The following is a 25,291-nucleotide window of genomic DNA, read 5'->3' as shown; positions in this document are numbered from 1 at the left end:
ATCTTAGGTGAATAACAGCAGAAGGCCGCCTCACCACTTCTTTTAAGTTTTGTTCTTGGAATTCTAAGGAGACACTCATTTGAGGATCTGAGGTTACGATTTGGAATATAAGGTGTCAGACATTCCGATATATAAGATGGGGCGAGATTATTTAAGACTTTATAAACCATAAGCAGAATTATAAAGTCAATCCTGAATGACACAGGTAACCAGTGTAGTGACATCAAAACTGGAGAGATGTGCTCTTATTTTCTTTTCCTAGTTAGGATTCTAGCAGCTGCATTCTGCACTAGTTGCAAAAAATTTATGTCTTTTTTGAGTTTTCCTGAGAGGAGTGCATTACAGTAATCTAGTCAACTGAAAACAAAAGTGTGAACTAATTTTTCAGCATCTTTCAATGATATAAGAGGTCTAACTTTTGCTATGTTTCTTAAGTGAAAAAATGCTAAAAGGTAAAGTTCAGTTCAGGACATTGCAGCAAACTGCATGAGATGAGATGAGAGCAGGAGAGAAGATCAGTGCAGTTCAGATGACAAAGGGCTGACCAGAGAAGGAATGAGATGGTAAATTCTGGAATCTCGCGATATATCTATATTACTAACCGAGAATGCTAAACCGGATGATGGACGCAGGCACATCCGGCAATGGGCCGTAGCTGCAAAAAGACGTACTGCACAGGCGCAAAAAGAGTCCGCGAGAGTCGGCTGAGGAGCCGAGAAAGGCGGACAAAAGAGGGCGAGAGAGGCGGATGAGGAGAAAGGCGGACAAAAGAGGGCGAGACAGGCGGATGAGGGTCCGCGAGAGGCGCAGGCGCAAAAACAGTCCACGAGAGTCGGAGAAAGGCGGACAAAAGAGGGCGACAAAGGCAGATGCGGGGCCGCGAGAGGCGGACAAGACCACAGAAAAAAGGAGTGAGCACATACAAAAAGGAGTCACAGAAATGAGTCGCAACAAGCACCGAAAAAAGGAAAAGGCACATAAAAACGTGGTCAAACACGGGCAAAGCACGAAACACATTGCACACGAAACTAAACACACCAAAAAAAAAGAACAGACGAGCGCACAACGGCAAGGCACGACCACACCCCCCCCCCACACCCTACAGGCACGGGACGGGACACACACCAAGAGGGGGATTCAACAAGCCCATGGAAGAACAAAAGAACAACACAAAAGCGCCCCACAGACCCTACAAGCAAGGGACGGGACACACACAAAGAGGGGGATTCAAACAAGACACAGGAACACAAAAAGAAAGAAGACGCTCGCGCAACAACAATCCCCCCCCCCCCCCCCAAATCAATAAGAAGTGACACCCAAAGCCACATATTTAAAGGAAACGTCCATATTAAACATACGTCATCTCAAAACCTTCACACTAGGCAGCATAGGTGGATCTCATTAAAATAAAGCACTATTAACCGTTCAACTGGAGAAAAGGCTCCATATTAACAGTGAGTGCGATCTTCCTTAATACTTATACATATTTCGCACGCTGAGGAACAAACAAGTCATGCATACACGGTCACGGGTACAAAACGATTCGGATCGAATAACGGGACCAAACACACGAACACGAATGAAACAAAAACAATACACGGCGGCGCATACAAAATGCGCTTCAGAAAATACGTGAGAAAAAATGTCTCGGATCAAAAAACGCAAAGCTCAAGTAACCCCGTTACAGAGACGTGCCCAAATGAACAGACACATTGAACGTAGACGCATACAGCGCGCGTCTCAAAGTGCTGCATCGAAACAAGCACGATTTCAAAAGAAAGAGCTCGCGTCTCAGACATACAAAAAAGGGAGCAAAGCAACGCGCATATGACCGGCCAGAAAACAAGCAAGCAAGACTCCAAAAGCAGAAAGCTCAACTGACCGACATACAAAAACAGACAAGGCACGATACAAACAATGCACGACATAGAGTGAAACAGACTTTGCGCAAAGCGGAGGCGAATCAATTAAAAATCAAAAATAGCGCGTCACAAATATTCGACATGCAACAACGCGGCACTCAAACACCACAAGCAAAACATGTTAACGGCAGCGAAGGCTACAACGGGCTTCTCACACAGCACAGGCAAATCGATTACAGCTCCAAAACAACACGTCCCAAATACTACACATGCAACAACGCGCCTCTCAAACGGCACAATCAAAACATACACCAGGAAAATTCATTCGGATTAATGAATGTCATTTGCAATCATTGTCATTCAGTTCACTTCCCTGAAGAAACAACTGGCAATACAAGTAATACGTTTACACGTTGTTGTCAAAAGGGTCAAATTAGACTGCCTCCTTTACATTCATATACTGAATATCTACAGAACCTTCTAACTAGCGATGTACCTGAAAGTGAAATCTTTATCAACTGCATTAGATCCTACAAATCGGTATCCACTATGAACAATAACAGTGGCACTGCACGTGACATCCGTCTTGAAAAAATGTTGTTTATTGATGAATGTACAATGGCATGAAGTCACTTACTCAACATCGTTCATAAACTTCTACAAACGTTTATGAATAATAATATTCGATTTGGAGGAAAGGTACTTTTATGAGGAGGAGATTTTAGACAGTGATTAGCTATTCTTCCAGATGCCATGCACTCACCTATTGTTCAGTGCACCTTAAAATACGCAGACAATTGGCATTGCTTTCAAAAGATATAGTTAGTAAAAAAGATACGATGTCCAGAACCAGATCATAACAATTGCTTATTACAACTGAGAGATGGTACACTCACCAATACAGATGGACTTCACCCACATATTATTACAATTCCTCAAGCCTTTATCTGCGACGACTTAGTTACAGACAGATTTGGAACAGCAATCTCATTAGACCAAATGCCCCTTTTAACACAACGCACTATATTATGTCCAAAAAATATTAATGTGGAAAACATAAATACCCAAGTCATTCCATTACTTCCTGGAGAGACACAACTCTTTCTAAGCTCTGACAAACTTGACTCTGATCACAACAATAACCATCTTCATTGACCTTACAAGTTCTGAGCTGGATTTACCTTTTACACTTAAACGGCGTGTACAAAGAAATTTTCCAATAAACCTTTACACTGTGCCACACACTTTATTGTTTGCTTTCTATTTGCATCATCTACACCTTCACACTATTCTATATCTCATTCATACATCACGCTCTTTGTCATTCCCAACACCAGGGGTTGGCGAGCGAAGCGAGCAGGGGGCGGAGCCCCCTAGTATTAACAGATCAAGACTTTTAAATTAAGCTCAAGTGTTAACACATTAATGCTGACAGCTCTAGTTAAGATGTAATTTTATAAAGTTAAATTCTTAAACACTAATTGCAAATGTAATGCAGTTAAAATAAAACAACAAGACATGTGGATCAAGTCTGCACACAGAGCCCACCAGTGTGTTGATGATGCAGTGACTCTGAGTCTGAGTTTTCTTTACCAACACCTTGATCAGTCACAGACACATGTGAGGGTTTCGATTATGGACTTGACCTCTGCTTTAGACACCAACATCTCAGAGCTTCAGTTTACAGGGTCACTGGTTAATGTGTCTGTCGCCCTATGGTTGATTCAGGGAACATTCAGTTTCAGATACGAAACTGACCGAGTTCAGCCAGCCCGGTCCAATCCACCATTGGATCTCAGACTTTCTTCCAGGTAGTAAAGAGTGTCGGTGCAGTTGGGCGCACACACGTCTGACCTGTTAACCCTCATCACCTCACTTTCTGTTGTCCTCTCCTGTGTTGTCAGTTGGCCACAGCTCAGCAGTTCTGTTCATGGACAGACATTGTTAGGTTCCATTTATGTTCATCAGTGCAGAACTGCTTTAGCTCACAGATTTGTTTAAACACACATTATCATGATATGTAAACATTATATAGTTTATAATTTGTAAAGTCTGTTAATGTGTTTCAGCTGTAAACTTGTTATGTGCACTCAGTTGAGTGTTTAGGTGGTCCTGAAGTGGTCAGGGTTCTAATGCACTCCTCTAATTTGCTCATCTTTTCCACTGAAATATATCTCTAAATGCATAAAGTAGGGTTTCTAGACGTCCCTTACTGTATATATGGGACGTGTCCCATATTTGATTATTTTGTCCCCTGTCCCGTAGTGATCTTTCAGGGACACCAAAATGTCTCATATTTTGTTAATTTTCAAATTTTGTAATAAAAAATAGTTTTATTACCTTCTTACGGTACTTTATAAGTAATTATACTTTCTTTTCTCAGATTCTCTTGATGAAAATAAACCAAATGTAACGAGGAAACTCATATTTGCTGCCTGTTTGCAACTTGTCCAGTTGCTATGGTTGGCTGAGGACAGTGACATTCTTGCTGTTTTGTTCTCCAGCCGTGCTGCTGTTCATTTCTCTATCAGCATTGCAACATACAGGGTCAACAAAGTTTGTTGTTACTACTTGCCACTTTACCCCTTTTTTTCTAACTGCCTGTATTAGATAATAATAATAATAATATTTCTCTGTTGCCTGTATTAAATAAATATTTTCAAATGATTTCACTTTTACAGAATTTTTTTTTAGCTCGTATTAAATAATTTTCAAATGATTTTACTTTTGTTTTCCTCCTCATAACTCATTACAATCCTTGCTTTATGTTTTTAAATTAGGTCTCTACTTTTATATAATATATTGGTCTGGGTGTGTAGGGGGCATGTATAAATTTATATATATAGTAATATAGAGAGAGATTTTAAGAGTGTCCCGTTTTTCTAATTTTCTAATCTGGCAACCCTAGCATAAAGCAATAAACCATCTGACTCTGACATCTGTGCAAGGACATAATCTTATCCAGTGTCCACCAGGGGGCAGCAATGACCAAAGAACAGAAGAAACGAGAAGCACAAAGAGGAATGGAAGGACTAGCATGTCCGGTGCACAGAGGTTCATAAATGTACAACATGATCAACACAGATAGACGTACCATTGTATCATTAACGCTGTTTAAAAATGGGTGTTTCACTAAGCTAATAAGAAATCAAATATTTACCTTAAACATTCAAGAACTCTGTTTAATATGAGAGTGTGATATCACTCAGCTAGTCACTGTCACAGTAAAGGCTTAGAGATACATTTAAAAGAGCAGGCCTTTTTCAGGTATCTCACTGTCCCTGATATTGTCACCCTGGTCCTCCTAATGGAGTTTAACAAAACATGAAGAGTCACAGTACCTGCTGGAGTCCATGTCAGGATGTCCCACTGGCTGATATTCTGCAGACTCTTTTTCAGACCTGACAGCTCCTTTAGCAGGTCCTCAGAAGAAAAGTCAGCAGTGACAGTGAAGCTGAACGAGTCTCCATCAGCAGGAAGGACACAGCAAGATGAGAAAGTCTGTGCCAGGAGAGAAGAGAAAACAAGGAGAAATAAAAAGTAATATTAATAAGAAGGACCTCCTCTTAACTAAGCATCAGTGTGGTGGACAGAAAGTTTGGGTTTAGATAGAGAGATTGCTTTTCATGCATTTACTATTTATTTATAGGAGAATGTTTCATTATAATGGACCATTAGATGTCATCAGCCTTGACATTCAAAAAGCTTTTCACTCAGAAGTCCATAAGAGGTGAGTCATCAGACTTCAGATAAGTGGACTGAGGGGGCAATGGACAGGCAGGGGCAGAAATGACTTAGCGGACAAAACAAGGCATTGGGCTTGAGATTAAGTTAATTAGATAGATAGATAGATAGATAGATAGATAGATAGATAGATAGATAGATAGATAGATAGATAGATAGATAGATAGATAGATAGATAGATAGATAGATAGATAGATAGATAGATAGATAGATAGATAGATAGATAGATAGATAGATAGATAGATAGATAGATAGATAGATAGATAGAGTGTATATGTCCCCGTGGGGAAAAGTGGAATTTAAATGAAATCCAAAGACTTATACCTTTGAATTTGACTCTAAAGTTTCTCAGGTCCCACACACCCCGGTCTGATCAGACTCCCTGTGAAGTGTTGCTCTCACCTGCAGGAAGTGGAGATGGTCCTTGGTCTCTGAAAGCTCCTTCAGCTCAGCGTCTTTTCTCTTCAGCTCCTTGATCTCCCTCGCCAGTTGCTCCATGACTCCTTCAGCCTTCTCCACATTTCTCTTTTCTTGTTCTCTGATCTTCTCAGTCAGTTTCTTATGGGCTCCCTCAATGCACCGTATCAGATCAGTAAAGCTCTTGTCATGTTCCTCCATCTTTTGTTTCACGGAGATCTGGTTGGATGGGAGAAAAAATATTGAATTGAGTCATCTAGTTAAAATAAGCATAAGACACCTTTGTTGGTATTTTGACATTGTAAACGAGATTTTGAATTAGGAGAAGAACAGTTGCAGTCTGTCTCCTAGTCTCTCAGGCAATATTTTCTCTTGGTATGCCGGGTAGCAGCATCTTCTCAAGGCATCTGCAGGACTGTATGGAATGTGCACTGTTAATATCCAGCTCTGTAATATCTATGAGAGTCATTGGCAGGACAGCTCTATTGTCCTGTGAGGACTCTTGTAGTGTTACATAGACCTGCTTTTAAACAGAGCTTCTCTTGCTCATGTTGGGATTGAGAGTGGACCTGGAAAAAATGGTGGTGGGGGGGGAAGGATGGCGGGAAGAAGAAGAAGAAGAATGGGTAAGGGGGAAAATCTGGTTTGTTGTAGTTTTATTGTGTGAAATGTATATATATATATATATATATATATACAGTGGGGCAAAAAAGTATTTAGTCAGCCACCAATTGTGCAAGTTCTCCCACTTAAAAAGATGAGAGAGGCCTGTAATTTTCATCGTAGGTATACCTCAACTATGAGAGACAAAATGAGAAAAAAAATCCAGAAAATCACATTGTCTGATTTTTAAAGAATTTATTTGCAAATTAGGGTGGAAAATAAGTATTTGGTCACCTACAAACATGCAAGATTTCTGGCTCTCACAGACCTGTAACTTCTTCTGTAAGAGGCTCCTCTGTCCTCCACTCGTTACCTGTATTAATGGCACCTGTTTGAACTCGTTATCAATATAAAAGACACCTGTCCACAACCTCAAACAGTCACACTCCAAACTCCACTATGGCCAAGACCAAAGAGCTGTCAAAGGACACCAGAAACAAAATTGTAGACCTGCACCAGGCTGGGAAGACTGAATCTGCAATAGGTAAGCAGCTTGGTGTGAAGAAATCAACTGTGGGAGCAATTATTAGAAAATGGAAGACATACAAGACCACTGATAATCTCCCTCGATCTGGGGCTCCACGCAAGATCTCACCCCGTAGGTTCAAAATGATCACAAGAATGGTGAGCAAAAATCCCAGAACCACACGGGGGGACCTAGTGAATGACCTGCAGAGAGCTGGGATCAAAGTAACAAAGGCTACCATCAGTAACACACTACGCCACCAGGGACTCAAATCCTGCAGTGCCAGACATATCCCCCTGCTTAAGCCAGTACATGTGCAGGCCCGTCTGAAGTTTGCTAGAGAGCATTTGGATGATCCAGAAGAGGAATGAAACCAAAATAGAACTTTTTAGTAAAAACTCTACTCGTCGTGTTTGGAGGAGAAAGAATGTTGAGTTGCATCCAAAGAACACCATACCTACTGTAAAGCATGGGGGTGGAAACATCATGCTTTGGGGCTGTTTTTCTGCAAAGGGACCAGGACGACTGATCCATGTAAAGGAAAGAATGAATGGGGCCATGTATCGTCAGATTTTGAGTGAAAACCTGCTTCCATCAGCAAGGGCATTGAAGATGAAACGTGGCTGGGTCTTTCAGCATGACAATGATCCCAAACACTCCGCCCGGGTAACGAAGGAGTGACTTCTTAAGAAGCATTACAAGGTCCTGGAGTGGCCTAGCCAGTCTCCATATCTCAACCCCATAGAAAATCTTTGGAGGGAGTTGAAAGTCCATGTTGCCCAGCGACAGCCCCAAAACATCATTGCTCTAGAGGAGATCTGCATGGAGGAATGGGCCAAAATACCAGCAACAGTGTGTGAAAACCTTGTGAAGACTTACAGAAAACGTTTGACCTCTGTCATTGCCAACAAAGGGTATATAACAAAGTATTGAGATGAACTTTTGTTATTGACCAAATACTTTTTTTCCACCATAATTTGCAAATAAATTCTTCAAAAATCAGACAATGTGATTTTCTGGATTTTTTTTCTCATTTTATCTGTCATAGTTGAGGTATACCTATGATGAAAATTACAGGCCTCTCTCATCTTTTTAAGTGGGAGAACTTGCACAATTGGTGGCTGACTAAATACTTTTTTGCCCCACTGTACATATACATATTTGCCGGTGTATAAAAGTTGGTTGTCTACTGCCACGTCAACTACAAGTTTACAGGCTTGCTGTTTAATGTGTCTGTCGCCATATGGTTGATTCAGGGAACATTTAAAATCGTTCACTATCCTGGCCTTGTGCTCATTTTCTATCTGTTCTTTTAATCTGAAGAAGGGAGCTCATGCAGGATGACATCAGCATCACAGTTTGCTTGCTGTGTGTTTTGAGTGCTGAACTGATAGCTTTTGTTTAAAAATGATGACAATTGTTCCTGTCTTCACAACAATAAAACAGATTTTTTTCAGCAACCTGGACATGTCAAACTAATGAGATCAAGACATTAAACACGAGTGTCTAGATGCTGGTCAGGGGGTTTCTGATTTCATTTAATTTCATGAACTCTTTGCTCATCAACCTTCACACGTCTGATTTCCATTATAAACCTCAAATTTGTTGAGCCAGGTTGATGTATTTTTATTTCCTTCATTTAACTTTTCATTATTACTAATAACTGCCATTGCAATGACGGCTCACACTTGTGAGATTTAGTGTTCAGGTGGGTCACAGTCGGCTGTAAGTGTAGGGTATGAGGTGCACACTGTCCAGGATCATCAACCCCAAAGCTGGTGGTGTTCAGCTGTTTTCAGGGCCTTGCAGAGCTGGACAGTCACTCTGATATCTTTGATATCTTCCTCCAAACACAGCGAGTTTCTGTATGATGTGTTGCTTTCTGGGTACTCAGGTAGTAAACCTCTGTGGACAGCTGGATAGGCTCATGGCCAGAGTAGCAGAGGATCCAGATGTCATTATGAAGCATGTACAATTGTCACTGAACAACTGAAATAGGTGGGTCAGACTGCCAGTTCTGCAGGACAAATTTAAAGAGTTGGGTACAAAGTAGAGGATCAGAACTGACAAACTGGTCATCTCAGGACTCCTACCTGTGCCACAGCAGTTTTCATGAGATTAGGAAAATTAGAAGTCCTAATGCACATCTGATAATTTTTATGTTGGAAAAAGTTGGAATGGCTTATATTTCAACTGGAGGGGCACTAATGTAAGTTTAATGTGAATCACAAATAAATTAATGTAAGAAATTATTAGGAAATTATTTGAGTGATAAAGATCAAGAATAGGAGTGCCAGTGAGCAGTCAGCGTGGGCATAGACAAGGATTTCATGTTTCACTAATGTGCAGGAATTCTATAAGGTGATCAGAAAAGCATAAAAGTATAAACACTGATGGAGGTCAGTCTGGCAGGAGGGCTCTCTGTCAGTCACTTGTTCATCCTTGACTGTCACTTCTGTGTCTTTATTGTACGGCACCACAATGAGTGACACTTTGTGCCCCGCCCACTGTCTTTGAACAGGACAAACCCAGTTTTCTGGTCCTGCTGCATTTAGTACATTAATACAACAGATGGTGTTAAAATAATTAATACAAGTTCATCAGTTTGGAAAAGTTCAGTCAGTCCAGGCACAGAAATGTGTGTGAAGAGTTCATCCTTTATCAGAAGAGAACATTCTCATAACTGGATCCTAGAAGAATAGGGCATAAAACAAGAAACAGTATGCCAGTGAAAAATGAAAACCACACTGGAAATCAGAATGGGGCAATTTACAGTCTCTCCAAATTAACCAACATGATATGTGAGGATGTGATAGGGTGGACTGGAGTAGCTGGAGGAAACCCACAGAGAAACTGGAAGAAGTGGGTAACTCCACATGGACAACTAATGGTGATCTAGAAGGCAACAGAAGTGGCCACTGCACCTGCTTACTGTCCTTTGTCATAAAATATGAATGGTTAAATAAAACAGGTGGAGGTGCAGGTTTCTGCACTCAGTCAAGCAGCCTAACACCATGTTATGTTAACACCTATGGAGTCCAATAAAACTGGGACATATCAAAATGAGCAAGAAAAGACCATTAGGGAAAGTGGTGCTGCCTGCTCCAGTTCAGAACATCAGTGCCAACCATCATTATGAGTTATTGTTAGGGGGAGTGAAGTCACCTTTAAGAGGTGGAATGAGAAACCTGAGGACATTAGGATCTTGTTACCTAAATTTATCAAAAATAAAACATGAAATACCATCAGCAGCAAAATGCCATGAAGGACACAATAAAACATCTTCTCTCCTTCTTCAGCTCCCTGTCCTTACACGTTAATAGCAGAAACTTACAATAATTTTACTTTTTTTCTCCTCTCTTTCATATGAAGTGTCATCTTAATTCCACTCACCTTCATCTCCTCCACTGTCCTCCTCGTCTCCTTCAGTTTCTTCTCTTTCTCTTCAAGTCTTTTCCTTATTCCCCTCAGTGTCGCCCCCAGCTGTTTCTGTTTGCACACACAAGAGGACACATGGGGGTCTTATCAGAATTCTCTTCCACTTTCTGAGCTCGTGGTGTCATTTTGGGTGATTAAATTTGTACAACACATTTGTTTCACATTCCATAACACAACTTACTGTTTCTGTCACACTTATCTTCATATTGACACAGTAGGTGACACACAGAGATTTAATTAAACAAATATGAATATCACAAAAACATTCAAATAAAGGTTTAATTTAACAGTTCAATTCAAGATGGAGTTTGGGCTTGAAGAGAGCTACAAATAAAGGAGACAGTCTGAAGGCTCACCGGTGTACGAGTCAGTCCTTGAGATTGAGAGGACATCACATCGACAACCAGGATATCAGAGCTTCACACATAAAAACTGAAGAAACCTGCAAACCCAGGAGACCTTGGATGGCTGAGAACTGCAATTGTAGGACCAACAAGGCCATTGTGGAGTTGAGACTTGGGAGAACTTTGTCAAGTGTTTGGTCATTTTATGGAGTCAAGTGAGATAACTGAGGCCGAGAAGACATGAGTGAGCCTGAGGAGTTCAGTAAAAAGTTAAATCTGAAGAGCAGTTTGATGAACTCAGATAAAACTGACAATAAATTGAAAAAGTAAATTGTGGAAATACTTAAAACAAAAAAAGTAAATTGTGGAAATAATTAAAACAAAATTAGGAAATTAGACAACATTTAAAATTTAATTATATAGGGAGGATGGCCTGGTGGGTGTCAAGAAGGGCAGCAAAGAAGCCAAGAAAAACATCAGGGACAGACTGATATTCTGGGACAGGACTACTGAGGACTGCTGCGGGAAACTCATTTTCTCAGATGAATCAATCCCCTTTCCAATTGTTTGGGGAAAAGGTGAGTGGTGCTACCATCAGTCCTGTGTCATGCCAACAGTAAAGCATCCTGACAACATTCATATCACATGGGGTTGCTTCTCAGCCAAGGGAGTGGGCTCACTCACAATTTTGCTTAAGAACATAGCCATGAATAAAGAACCAAAGCCATGAATAAAGGCTCAAAATATCCTCTGAGAGCAACTTCTCCCAACCATCCAAGAACAGTTTGGTGACCAACAATGCCTTTTCTAGCATGATGGAGCACTGGCCATAAGGCAAAAGTGATAACTAAGTGACTCGGGGAACAAAACATTGAAATTTTGGGTCTATGGCCAGGAAACTCCCCAGACCTTAATCCCATTGAGAACTTGTGGTCAATCCTCAAGAGGCAGGTGGACAAAAAAACCCCACAAATTCTGTCAAACTACAAGAATAGGCTGCCATCAGTCAGGATTTGGCCAAGAAGTTGATTGACAGCATGCCAAGGTGAATTGCAGAGGTTTTGAAAAAGAAAGAAGGGCCAACATTGCAAATATTGACTCTTTGCATAAACTCAATGTCATTGTTAATAAAAGCCTTTGAAACTTATGAAATGCTTGTAATTCTATTCCAGTACACCACAGAAACATCTGACAAAAAATCTGAAAACACTGAAGCAGCAAACTTTGTGAAATCCAATACCTGTTTCAACCTCAAAACAGATGGCAATGACTGTAGATGTGTTTATGAAAGGCCAGGCTTAGACGTTCATGAAGCAGAACAGGCCATGATAATAATAAAAGTGTAAAAGGTAACTTTAAAATTTCTAGCCAGTAGGGGATAAATCAAAATAAAATTGTCAATACACTGGAAACAGGAGAGCTAACCACACAAGGTAATCATAAAGAAAACACATTAATGGCAGTTATGTGGAGGAACACATAAATATGATGTGACTGTGACAATGTGTTTTGAACACTCATAAAATTAAAATAGCCAGACACTTTAATTGTGTTTTAAATCCAGACCTAGGGCCTCATGCATAACACCATGCACAGAATTCACAGTAAAACATGGTGAATGGACAAAAGTGGAAATATTCGTACGCACCAAAAAATTAAGATGCACAAAGCCGTGCGTAAGCCAACTTCCATGCACTTCCATTCCATAAATACTGGTCAGCATGAAAAGTAATGCACATACACGCACCTGCTGCCCCACCATGACTCTTCCCAGAATTTCACCCATTTGAATATGCAAATCAATATAAATAGCCCCTTAAGTTCAGCGTTTTGTGAAGAGACATGGCAAAAGCATGGGGAAAATAGAAGAATTTTAGCGAAAGTGAAGTGGAGGCAATGAAAAACTTACTATTTGTTGGATTAAGCAGAGGTATAAGCAAAAAAAGGAACTTGATCAAGTGTTACAGAGTGGCGGAGAAACTGGAAAGTTCAAGTTCAGAAAGTGACACAGTGCCTGAAATAAAAAAGAAGTGGTCAGATATTAGAGTCGGCGTGAAATGGTGAGTCGTAGCCCACCGTCTGAGTATCATACAGAAGCGTTTTAGAGTACAGAGAAAAGAAAACAAAATAGGGATACAGTAGAAAATAAAGGTCGAAATGTCAAGCTTAATCTCGAAATTTCCACTTTATTCTTGCAGTTTATTTTGTCAATAAAGGAGAACATCGTAAACTTCATCTTGAAATCAGTGTTTAATTTACTAGAGTTTCTCAAATCCCTTCATAACTAAGTAGCATGTTAAATGCTTTGTATTATATGTGTTCTTCTATGTGTTCCATGTGTGTGAATCACTATGCTTCTTAAACGGGCTTTCTCTTATGTTAACAGGGGCACACAGGCACTGATCTCCACAGAGAATACATTCATTAATGATATTACAGCTCTCTGAACATTTTAGACTAATATGATATTATTTTCTTGATGAAATGCAGTAACACATGTATTAAACATGGGGGCATGGTGGTGCAGTGGTAGCGATGAGTTGGCGCCCCATCCAGGGAATGTTCCTGCCTCCCACAAGATGCTTGCTGGGATGTGTGTGACCCTCGATGAAATAAATTATTGCAGCAGCACTGTCTCTGTTAAACATACCAACCCCCTATTCCTGTACTTCCATTTTCTTTCTCCACGTAACCAATCACCACAATATAAGCTCTATGATAAATTTCAAACCATCTGTAAGCTTAGATTGCTGATTCTTCAAAACTTTAAAGGCACGTTGAAAAATCTTTATGATACGTGTTTAATTATTCCACCCATCTATCCATCCAAGGTCGCACCAGTCCCAAAAAGCATCAAGACGAGTCAGGAACAATCCCTGGATGGGGAGCCAGCTCATCGCTATGGCTGTGCCACCGTGTCCTACATGTTTAATTATTATCTGTATACATTATTTACATTTTTAAGGCATTTTTAAGAGGACAGATTATCTCATATCTCTCCCACAAAAATAAACTTGAAACCAAGAAGACCTCAAAGTTAACAGTGAAATTACTAGAATAGATCAAGAACACGCCAGGTCTCCAAATGAGGCACTTTATAGGAAAAGATTTGCTTTGCAATCCAAATTCAACTTCTTGAAAACAAATGAGATGGAACAACTCATTTTTAAATTGTGACAATATTACTATGAACACGGAGAGAAGGCTAATAAGATCACAGCTCCACAAATCCACAAGCAGAACGTTCACAATGCAATATCAGTAATTACCAACACAGACCAAGATAAAATCATTAACCACAAAAATATAATGCACACATTTAGAGACTACTATAAGTCTTTATATTATACTCAGTTTAAAGAAGACAAGACACAATCTAAAGAGTCTGTTGATGCATTACAGGTACCACAGCTAGATACACTTAGTGCAGAGGAATTAGATGAACCTCTGGCACTATCAGAATTACAAGACACTATGAATTCACTTCAGTGTGGGAAAGCAGCAGGCCCTAAAGGCTAGCCTGCTGAATTTAATAAACAGAATATCAATTAACTAGCCGAAGCCCACTGTGGTATACGGTGGTGTAAGAATAGGAACAGAAAACGGTGAGAAAGGAATACAGAAATCAAGAAGACAAAAATACTTCATGAAAGACGCAGTTGTGAATAGGTGTTTTGGTGGAGACGAAAGATAATGAGTCGAAAGATCTACTCGTACTACAATATCAGGTCTGTGCTCTGGTCTTTGGGTATCCGACAGTGCATGTTGAATTTCCGGCCAAGCAGGATTACATGTGAAAGTGATAAATAAATCAGGCTTTCCGAATTTACGTACTATGGCCATGGCATCCTGATAGTTTTGTTGCATGTATCTTGGACTTCCTGAAAATGTGGATGGTAATATGATCATTTTGCCTACACGCACGTTGTTATTTTCAGCATTTGCTTGCAGTGCATCTGATAGTCCTTTGTATTGTTCCACACGCAGATCTTGTTGATGTAATCTGAGATAGTTGAGACGTACACCTTCTGTTTTAACATACGCATCTATGACGTACTGTTGGAATAGTTTGCCGCTGGAGTGCAAAATACTAAATATATTCCTCATTGCTAATCTGTATGAGTAAAATTGTCATTGAGTAAGCCTTATTCGCTTGGCGGTTCTTTTATCGGGAACATGTTGTAAATCTTTGTGCCAGCCAATGTCTCTGTAAGGGAATAAAAGTGGGTAAACCAAAAGATCGCAATTCATTTTGAGCGTGGAAATCTGTTTACAGGAGTTGCCTATGGGATAGATGCAAATGTCCCCTTCGGCAGGTGGTTCACCATCTTCTCCGATGAAAATTGCTGCAACATCGGCGTGACATGTCGGGGCATTGTATCGTCATAAATCCTGCCCAGGGTTTTCCTTGAAAACCATTCATATAGATGCTGTTGGATTGGACTGAACAATTTCATGCATGTGTTTGTATGATTTAGCGAAGGGGTTGATGGTTCTGAGCATAGAATCTAGCTGGAGAAGTAAATTTTCGCTGCATGCAGAGTTTGCTTTATTTTGTAAGCATTCTTCAATAGGTTGCGCTTTGTCAAAAACATACAACTGTCCATATCCTGGAGAGGTAGAAGTGTTAGCGTATAGTGGAGAATTTTGGTGATAAATTTGCCCGTGTATTTTAAAACAATATGGTCCATGGCCAGGAGGTTGAGTTATCTGTACACCCATGGAAGCAAACGCTAGAGAAGAGTTGTATTCTCGAATGTGTTCACGATCATTTTTAGCTACTGATGTTTGCTGTGTAAGAAGCTGTTGTAAAGACACAGGTGGCTCCCGCAAAGGTGGTAAAGCTACTTTACCGCTGTGGCAGCACCTTGAGTACTTGTTGGATGTATTACCCTCAGCAGGCCAGTATAGTGCATGACAGTGTTTGCACTGCTGGTCTGGAGTCCCAATGTTGTACTCTTGGACAGGAAGACCGGAATTAGCTGAAGAAGTACCTCTGGTAACCGGAAGAGAATTGTGTGTATGTCTGCTGAGACTGCATTGGTTTGGAAATGTTGCTTTGCAGATATCGCATTCCTCGAGTTCTGAATGAGTTTTGTTGTGTTTAGTCAGACAATCCTGTGTAGTGAACTTCTTATTGCATTTCTGGCACTCATACAGTTGTTGGGAAGAATGCCTCTTCTTGTGTTTAGCAAGTGAGATTCGCGTTTGAAAAGTTTTGTTGCAGGAATCGCACTGGAAGAATGTGGGGAAGGGTTTGGAGGAGGACGAATAGGAATCGAGAAATGCCATGTCGGCTGCATGTGGGCGGGACCGGTTTTGAAGTGGAAGCAGGACGAACCAGAAGAGAAATATATATAAGAGATTTAGCTGCTTATTTATTAGCAACAGTTATAAAATCCAGAAAATAGTAAAATTCTACCTCAGACTTTTGAACAAGCATTAATTACTGTCTTTCCTAAGACAAATAAGGACTCATTACAATGTACATCATACAGACCAGTTTCACTACTGAATAATGATGTTAAGATACTCTCCAAAGTTCTACCTAGAATGATAGAAAAAGTGCTTCCTTTCTGTAATATCATAAGACCAGAACGGATTTATTAGAGGCAGACATTTAGCTTCCAATCTTTGACGCCTGTTAACGTAATACATTCACCCATAAAGTCTAACACCCCAGAGATGCTGTTATCTTTGAGTGAAGAAAAAGCATTCAATATGGTTGAATATTTGAGCATGGATCAAACTACTGTACACCAGACCAGAAGCTTCAGTTTGTATTAACAACATTATTTCAGACTACTTCAAACTAGATTGAGGTACTAGACAAGGATGCACCTTGTCACCACTGCTATTTGCAACTTCCTTTGAGCCACTGGCTGTTCACTTTTGAAATACATCGGAGATAAAGGGGATTTTAAGAGAATAACTTGAACAGAAAATATCACTATATGCTGAATATATGACACTGTCTATATCAGACCCACAGTTTTCTGTGCCTGCAGTCCTAACAGTACTAGTAGAATTTCAAAAGATGTCTGGACTTAAAAATAATTTGAATAAAAGTGTGCTTTTTCCAGTGATCTCTCTAGCACACAACATTAGATTGGACACCTTCCCTGTTATCATTGCAGATCAGTTCATATACCTGGGGTAAACATAATAAGTAAATGTAAAACTTTTTTTAACAAAATTTTGCTCTCTGCATTGAAAAACTTAAACAAGACGTACATAGATGGTTTACCCTCCATCTCACTTTATCTGGGAGAATTAACATTGTGAAGATGAATATCCTTACTAAGCTTCTTTTTCTATTTCAAAGCATCTCCCTATTAACAAATAATTTTTTAAGAAATTAGACTCAATTATAACCTCATTTATTTGGAATTCTAAACATTCACGTATCCTAAGGCAGAAGATGGCATGGCTCTACCTAACTTTAAATTTTATTACTGAGTGGCAAATGTACAAGCTATAAAAACCTGGACATGGACACAAATAGATGAACATAAACAGGCTTGGTCTGCAATAGAAATTAAATCCTGCAGTACTTCTTTATATCCCTTGCTTTGTTCCCAGTATTAAATACAATTTATCATGGACATAGTAACAACCTAATTGTCTTTCTTTCACTCAGAATACGGAACCAAGGTAGGAAGCACTTCTTGATAAGAGAAGCTTTTATCTGTGGCGCTTTTACACAGTAGCCACCTTTTTCCACCCTCTCAAAATTACACACTTTTTAATTTTTGGAAAATGTATGGGATTAAATCATTTTGAGATTTGCATATAGATAATGTCTTTGCATTCTAAGAACAATTACTCTCCAAATTTACCTTCCCATCAACACATTTTTTCCACCCCTCTCCAAATTAGAAACTTTGCTAAATGGAATCTGCCCAATTTTCTTCACCTCCCACCTATTTCTATTTCAGATGAAATATTGATTGGTCTTGAAGACTCAGAAAGAATTTCTATAATATATAAAAAATATTTTAAAGTCACTTCTTTTTAAACATCCCATGGTACACTGGGAAAAGAATCTCTTACTCAACATTTCAAAAATAGAGTGGAAGGCAGCCATGCACAGAATTCACTCGAGCTCCATATGCACAAAGCATACAGTTATTTCACTTAAAATCTTTTATGGAGAATATCTGTCTCCTTTAAAATTGTCCAAAATGTTTCCAGGGTAAGATCCAACCTGCAAACGTTACAATTGAGCTCCAGCCACACTAGGCCTCATGTGTTGGGCCTGCACCAAATTAACATCATTCTGTACCAAAATCTTTAAATGTCTCACAGATATACTTGGTGTCACAATCCCTGCTAATCCACTAACAACTGTGTTTGGTGGTCTCACAGAGGGGCTTAAACTGGAGAAGGACAAACAAACTGTTTGTACTTATAAGTACAATCACCTCACTGTAAACTTGTACTACAGTTGTAATATTGCACAACCTGAGCCACTTTATAACGCGCATATATGCATATGATGGCGACTGGCTTCTAAGTCAATTTAGATTTCCAGCTGCTATCTTCTTGGAGCTCTTGATATCATTTTTAAGATGAAATGCAGTAAAGCATGTTTATTACATTATACAGGTAAGTTTTAAACTTTATTAAAATAATCTATATTGTTAATAATTAAACATGTGAGGACGCGGTGTTGCAGCACTAGCGACGAGCTGGCGCCATCAGGGATTGTTCCTGCCTCACTCTGTATTCTTCCTGGGACTGGTGCAACACTGGATGTTTAGATGGATGGAATAATTAAACATGTACTACAAAGATATTTCAATGTTTATTAAATGTTTTGAAGAATCAGCGTTCTAAGCTTACAGATGGCTTGGCATCTATTACAAAGCTGATTGTGTGGCAATTGGGTACTTGGAGAAAGAATAAAATCAAGTATACATCTCAACCCTTAAACCACCCAAACCGGCTATAGTTGGTTCCAAATGCAATTTGCCATCACACACTGGAGCCGAGTATATTCGGCGATGTATATTCATTGAACGCTGCAACTGGATATTGTCGCTTTACGGAGCAATTTGCCAGCACGCCGGAGCTTATCAGTTAGTGCCGTATATTCGTTGAGCAGCCAGCTCGTGACCACTGGCGCCCCTTGCAGCCTCACTGCCTCTGGGATTGAGCTGCTGCACTAGACTGGCCTGCCAGCATCAGCGCTTACCTCTGTGTGTTTGCGTGCAGCCAGTTCAAGCGCAGTTGGCTCGGTGATTTACTGAATTTCATCAATGGCGTCAGTTATACCTTGTACATATCATAATTAAGTGTTGCAGTAGTTTTTTTTTTTTAAGTTTTTACAGTTCATTGGCAGGGTGTAAAATGATGAGTGTTGCAGTAATTGTGATGCTCTTTGCATGAAAAAAAATGTGTTCCACAAAAATTTCACATTTTCTTTGTGAATTGTGACGTTTACTTAAAAATTGCAGCAAAAAAGTATTTGGTGTCCAGGGGTGCATTAACCCCCAAGTATGTGGCAATTTAAAATTTTTCAGAGAGCTGTAATATCACGAATGTAATGTATTCTGTGTCCTATGGTGGAAGAGAAAGCCCGTTTAAGAAGCATGTAGTGATTCACACACATAGAGCACATAAAAGAGCACACAGATAGAAGCATTTAACGTGCTACTTTAGTTATGATGAGGTTTGAGAAAATAGTAAATTAAACAATTTTAAGATGAAGTTTATGACTTTCTACTTTGATAACAAAATAAATTATGTGATTAAAGTGGAAATTTCAAGATTAAAGTTGACATTTGGACATTTTTTTCAACTGTGTCCCTATTTTGTTTTTTTTTTCTCTGTACCCTGATAAGCTTTCATATGACTCTCAGATGGTGGGCTACGACTCGCCTTTTCACGGCGACTTTGATATCTGACAACTTCTTTTTTATTTCAGGCACTGTGTGACTTTGTGAACTTGGGCTTTCAAGTTTCTCTGACACTTTATGTCACTCGATCAACTTCCTTTTGTTGTTTATATCACTGTTTAAACCAACAAATAGTACATTTTTCTTTGCCACCACTTGGTATTCACTGAAATTCTATTTTCCCTCGTGCTTTTACCATTGCCTTTTCACATAACGCTGAGCTTAAGGGCTATTTATATTGATTTGCATATTCAGAGATGCGTAATTCTGGGAGGAGTTGGGGTGGGGCAGCATGTGTGTGCACGTGTGTTACTTTTCACGCTGACCAGGATTAATGGAGCGGAAGAACGTGGAAGTTGTACACACAGATTTATGCATTTGGATTTTTTTGTGCGTACGAACATTTCCGCTTTTGTCCGTATGCCATGTTTTAGTGTGAATTTTACGCATGGTGTTATGCATGAGACCCCAGCTCTCCACTATCCTATACAAGCAAATTCAGAATCCCCAAAATGAATGAACAGATTTATCTGCAAAGCTACATTTGTGGATCACTTAACTCATTTTCTTTATTTTATTCCCATTAAATACTAAACTCCACTCACCTGTTTTCCTTCTCTTTCCATTTCCAGCTCGACCTTTTCATGACTGTTGTGTTCAGTCATTCCACACATCATGCAGATGCACGTCTCATCAGTTTTACAAAACATCTCCAGACTTTTCTGATGTTTCTCACAGAGTTTCTCCTTCAGATTTCTATCAGGATCGGTCAGCTTGTGTCCCTTCCAGGCTGCTATTTCATAGTGAGGCTGCAGGTGAGTCTGACAGAAAGAGGCCATGCAGGTTAGACAGGACTTCACCGCTCTGAACTTCATCCCAGTACAGGCGTCACACTTCACATCTCCAGGGCCGGCAAAACTCTGAGGCGTATGAGAACTGAGTCTTGGTCTCTTAAATTTCTTGATGACTTCATTCAGCAGAGTGTTTCTGTTCAGCTCAGGCCTTGTGTTGAAGGTGTGTCTGCACTGAGGACAGCTGAACAGTTGGCTCTGATCCCAGCAGTCTGTGAGGCACTTCAGACAGAAATTGTGACCACAGGGGATGGTGACGGGGTCAGTCAGGGTGTCCAGACACACCGAGCAGGTGAACTCGTCCTGTATTCCACGTAGCTGGGCTTCAGCCATCGTCAGTCTGAGGAGAGACAGGCAGAGAGAATCAGTCAGACAAACAAGGAAGTGACTTGTGAAGAAACGAAAGTGAAAGTTTGTCTGTGCTCAGTGACAAGGAGGAGATTTAAAGAGAAAGCTGAGAGCTGACAGAAAGAACATCTGAGGAGACATTGAGGGTGAACAGTCAATGTGAGATGTGAGCCAAAAGAGTGAAGATCACAAAGTGACAATATACAAACAGTTAAAGAAGAGATGATCTGACCCAGTAGGTCTGTTTAAGTTTAATTCGTGTCAGTATTTCTTATTTATTCATTGCATACTACACTGAAAAAAATGATTTTGGTCCCTAGTAAATACAACATAATTAATTTTGGCAGATTTAATTAATATAATGCGTTTTTGATTCTAATTGACAATAATAGGTTGTTTCAAATCATTTTTTCTATGTTTTCATCAAACTTATTTAACTTATTTAATATCATCTTTAAAAAATTAAGACATCTCGCGCATGCATTTAGTCACTGCCGTAAATTAACGTGTTTTGACAACGAAAAGCCCTGCACACCCATTTCAAACGAGTTCGGCATTTTCGGTTTGCTTTGTTCCTGGTGAGTAAATCTTTGTATTACTTTATTTATTAGACTTTGCTTTATTGAGAAGGCATATATCATGTAATACATTCGTAGCTGCACAAATGTTCTTTTTCCTTAACAAATACTGTAATTTCATTAATAAAAGTTTGATATACGGTATTGTATTTTCGCGTGTGTAACATCAACTGTTGGCGGCCCCAACTTTGGCAGAGGTATGCAATGCTAACAGAGTGGTGCAGTTCTCCTCCGAGGTTCTTTAAATTATCACAACTCATGGATGTTAAGATTATTACTAGGTCGTTTTCACTATTAATCACGATTAAAAATCATGCTCTTTAAAAACTTGGCAGATGTAGAAGCTACAGTGAAAGTCAGTGCACGGAACCTTTTGCTGCTCCAGAAAACTCCTCTCAAGACGGTATGTTCGCTGGTTGCACGAGTGAGTCCTGCAGCCATCGGAATGGACCGTGACGATACTTGAGCAGAGTCAGAGCTGTAACTACAGTCGCAGACATCACTTGTTAGCTCCACAGTAGTTTAGGTGAGCTGCATTAACACTGCTGACTGGGGACTACTGGAGATGTACAGCAAATATGTGCTGTAACATAAAACATAATGTCAGCTTTGTATATACTGTACAAACAAGAACATTAAAAACCGAGCATAAAAATCTTTTGGGTATCTATAAATGATAGGGTTAGTAAAGATATCCAATTTGGAAAAATGTAGAAAACTATGTGACCTTAATATGTCTAATTCCCCATGATCATCATCCAGCTCTTTATGCACCAGTCAAGGTAAATATAATGGATTAAACTTTAATTACTTTAAATCAGAGTTCACCCTGGCTGCAACGTCTTCTGTGCAGTTTTAACCTTACTTTAATTTTCATTATATGTAATTTCTGCTCCACTGACAGATTGAGGAGATCGTTCCTCCCCCAAACTATGCGACTCTTCAATTCCACCAGAGGGGGTAAACGTTGAACATTATTCAAGTTATTGTCTGTTTTTTTTACCTGCATTTTTTATTACTCTTTAATTTAATATTTTTTGCTGCTGGAGTATGTGAATTTCCCCCTGGGATTAATAAAGTATCTATCTATCTATCTATCTATCTATCTATCTATCTATCTATCTATCTATCTATCTATCTATCTATCTATCTATCTATCTATCTATCTATCTATCTATCTATCTATCTATCTATCTATCTATCTATCTATCTATCTATCTATCTATTTCTGTCTGGAAAGCTAAGTTTAGATAAAGAAACAAATATATTTTATACTTAGTTAGAAATCTTACAGATTACTAAACAATATGGTGCTTCCTACCAGTCCACCCATTTGCCCTTGCACTGAAACCCACTTTTATCTTGTAGGTTTTACTAGTCCTCAGTCTTGGAGTGGAACAGGACTCATTTCCTTCTCAAACAACAAACATCTCTGGTAAGTTCATTGGTCTAAATTCTTGACTGTGAAGGGTGTTTGTGATTTATATTTGGCCTCACAGGTGGCGCAGTGGTGGTGCTGCTGCTTTGCAGTAAGGAGACTGTGGAAGATTGTGGGTTTGCTTCCCAGTTCCTCCATGTGTGGATAGCGCAATGAGTACTGAGAAAAGCGCTATATAAATGTAATGAATTATTATATTTTATCTCTTTAGGTACAGGCAGAAGCTGAAGGTGAGTAGAGGCTACAATAAACATAATTTGAAAGTCAAGTTGTGGTTCATTTTAAAAGGGACAACTTTATGAAATACAAAAGTTTAATGGCAAAAATGTAACATTTTCAAATTAAATTATAATATACAGGATGTCCAAGGAGATGACATCTTAAGAGACCGGCAGAGGACTACCATGGGCATCTATGTCATCAAGGTGGAAGGTGGAGACATTGGAGTCTATGCAGATGTTGGAATTGTTATCGACTGCGTCATCATTCTGGACAATCTGAACACTGTAGCAAGAGCCTGTGCATTGATGTTAGGGATGATTTATACACTAAACTCACAGTGTCCCAAAGAGCTAAAATGCTACTATGAATTTGTGCAAAAACTATACTAAAGCAAATCAATGCTAAAAGGCTGCCCCCTAAACTTTTTGGCCTGAACAACATGATATGTGCAAATCTGTAGTGTCTGTTCTTGTCCTGTAAAGTATTTCTGTAATACTCTTAAAGTGAGGATTTTGTTCTGTTGTAAAGTTGTACTTTATGAGATTCTTCGAATGCACAGTTTCATATGTCAACATTCTGGCAAAGCAACATTTTTGTATACTTTTCGTTTTCATTGATAATAAAGTTACTTAAAGCTTTGTTTCAAACCTTAGATTCTATTCTTTCTGTCCTAAATTTGAATTTTAACAACAGCTTAAATAAATTAATAAATACTATATTTTTATTTTATACACTAAGTTCAGTAAACTCAAAAATATTTATTAGTAATTCCTAGCATTAAAACACAGACTGAGTTCATTTTACTTAAAAAAAACATTTTTCTGGAGACCATTTATGTAAAACATTTAAGTAAACTGAACATGCATAACTAGTTGCAGTAAGGCAAAATTATAGTAAAATCTATTCAAAATAAATGAGCTGATAGTACTAAAAACAATTGGTAAATATAATGTAATTATATAGAAGTGGATTTACATGAATAAATTTCGTGCAACAACTTACCTTAAAAAAATTAATTAATTTCAAAAAACATTTTTTTCAGTGTACAGTTCACATTAGACAGAGTCAGAGCTCAGTGTTATATATCTGCACTGTGATATTAATTGCAGGGTCTGCTTTTTGTGAGATGAGCTTAGTTAAGGGATGTTAGTTAGCGGGCTGGCGCAGCGCATGATGACGTCATCAGAGTGAGTCAGCACCGGCTTGCTTTGGTGTGTATTCTTACAGCAGTTTACAACACGACCAGCTTTGAACTGATTGCTCGACTACTGTCATTATTAACGTGTGAAACAGTACCCATCCGTCAATTCCTTTAAGTTTCAGCTTTGCAATCATACTCGCCCCGGCACCCAAGACTTGGTTTCCCGGTTGGCTGCCTGGCGGGTCATGGGAATAATGCCGCCGGATCGCCAGTTGGCATCGTTAATGGTCTGAACTACGACTGTATCTGATCGTCTTCGAACCTCCGACTTTCGTTCTTGATTAATGAAAACATTGTGACACGCTGTTTGTCACGTTAATAACGAGAGTAGTCTGGCCGTCAGTTCAAAGCTGGTCGTGTTGAGAGCTGCTGTTTGAATAAACACAAAGCAAAGCCTGCTGGTGCCAACTACACTGGTGACACCATCATGTGCTGTGCCAGCCCGCTAACAAATAGTACAATATAGGCAATAGAAGTCAAATAGTTTAAAGGGTGGCAATGATGTAACTTACAAATACATTTATCAGACTTACTAAACCAAAAACCTGTCAACACGAGATGTACGACTGCAGCGGCACAGTTTTTAGCCTCAACAGCTCAGCGGACAATTAAACAACACAAACTGAAGGACCACATTGTGTGCCATTACATTAACGAAGACACAAAAACACACCTCATTATAATCACTTAAAACGCAAACACACACAAAAATCACCTAATATTATATGTTGTCACTTAAGGATTAAATTACAAGGGTAAATATTCATTATAATAGAAAGGGGATAGGAATATACCTGTATTTAATCGAATGAACATTAA

General features: G+C 39.3%; 3 protein-coding genes across 4 annotated transcripts in view; all 3 read right to left on the bottom strand.

Moving 5' to 3' along the window:
• Positions 1–21,077, bottom strand: part of LOC114652512 (tripartite motif-containing protein 16-like) — a 979,029-nt gene extending 957,952 nt beyond the window's left edge. Inside the window, exons 1-4 of the mRNA XM_051927928.1 lie at positions 20,440–21,077; positions 10,546–10,641; positions 6,009–6,242; positions 5,204–5,363 (exon numbers count right to left, since the gene is read on the bottom strand). Of these exons, the coding sequence (XP_051783888.1) occupies positions 5,204–5,363; positions 6,009–6,242; positions 10,546–10,641; positions 20,440–21,018 (1,069 nt within the window). The 5' untranslated portion in view covers positions 21,019–21,077. The remainder of the gene's footprint in view (positions 1–5,203; positions 5,364–6,008; positions 6,243–10,545; positions 10,642–20,439) is intronic.
• The window catches only part of LOC114651544 (tripartite motif-containing protein 16-like), a 737,769-nt gene that overhangs the window by 17,919 nt on the left and 694,559 nt on the right, over positions 1–25,291 (bottom strand). The window lies entirely within an intron of this gene.
• Positions 1–25,291, bottom strand: part of LOC114652530 (zinc finger protein 664-like) — a 366,114-nt gene that overhangs the window by 215,615 nt on the left and 125,208 nt on the right. The window lies entirely within an intron of this gene.

Source organism: Erpetoichthys calabaricus, chromosome 5 (genome assembly GCF_900747795.2).
Source record: "Erpetoichthys calabaricus chromosome 5, fErpCal1.3, whole genome shotgun sequence".
NCBI lineage: Eukaryota > Metazoa > Chordata > Cladistia > Polypteriformes > Polypteridae > Erpetoichthys > Erpetoichthys calabaricus.
The sequence above is the reverse complement of the archived record's forward strand: the minus strand, read 5'-3'. Positions and strand labels throughout refer to the sequence as shown.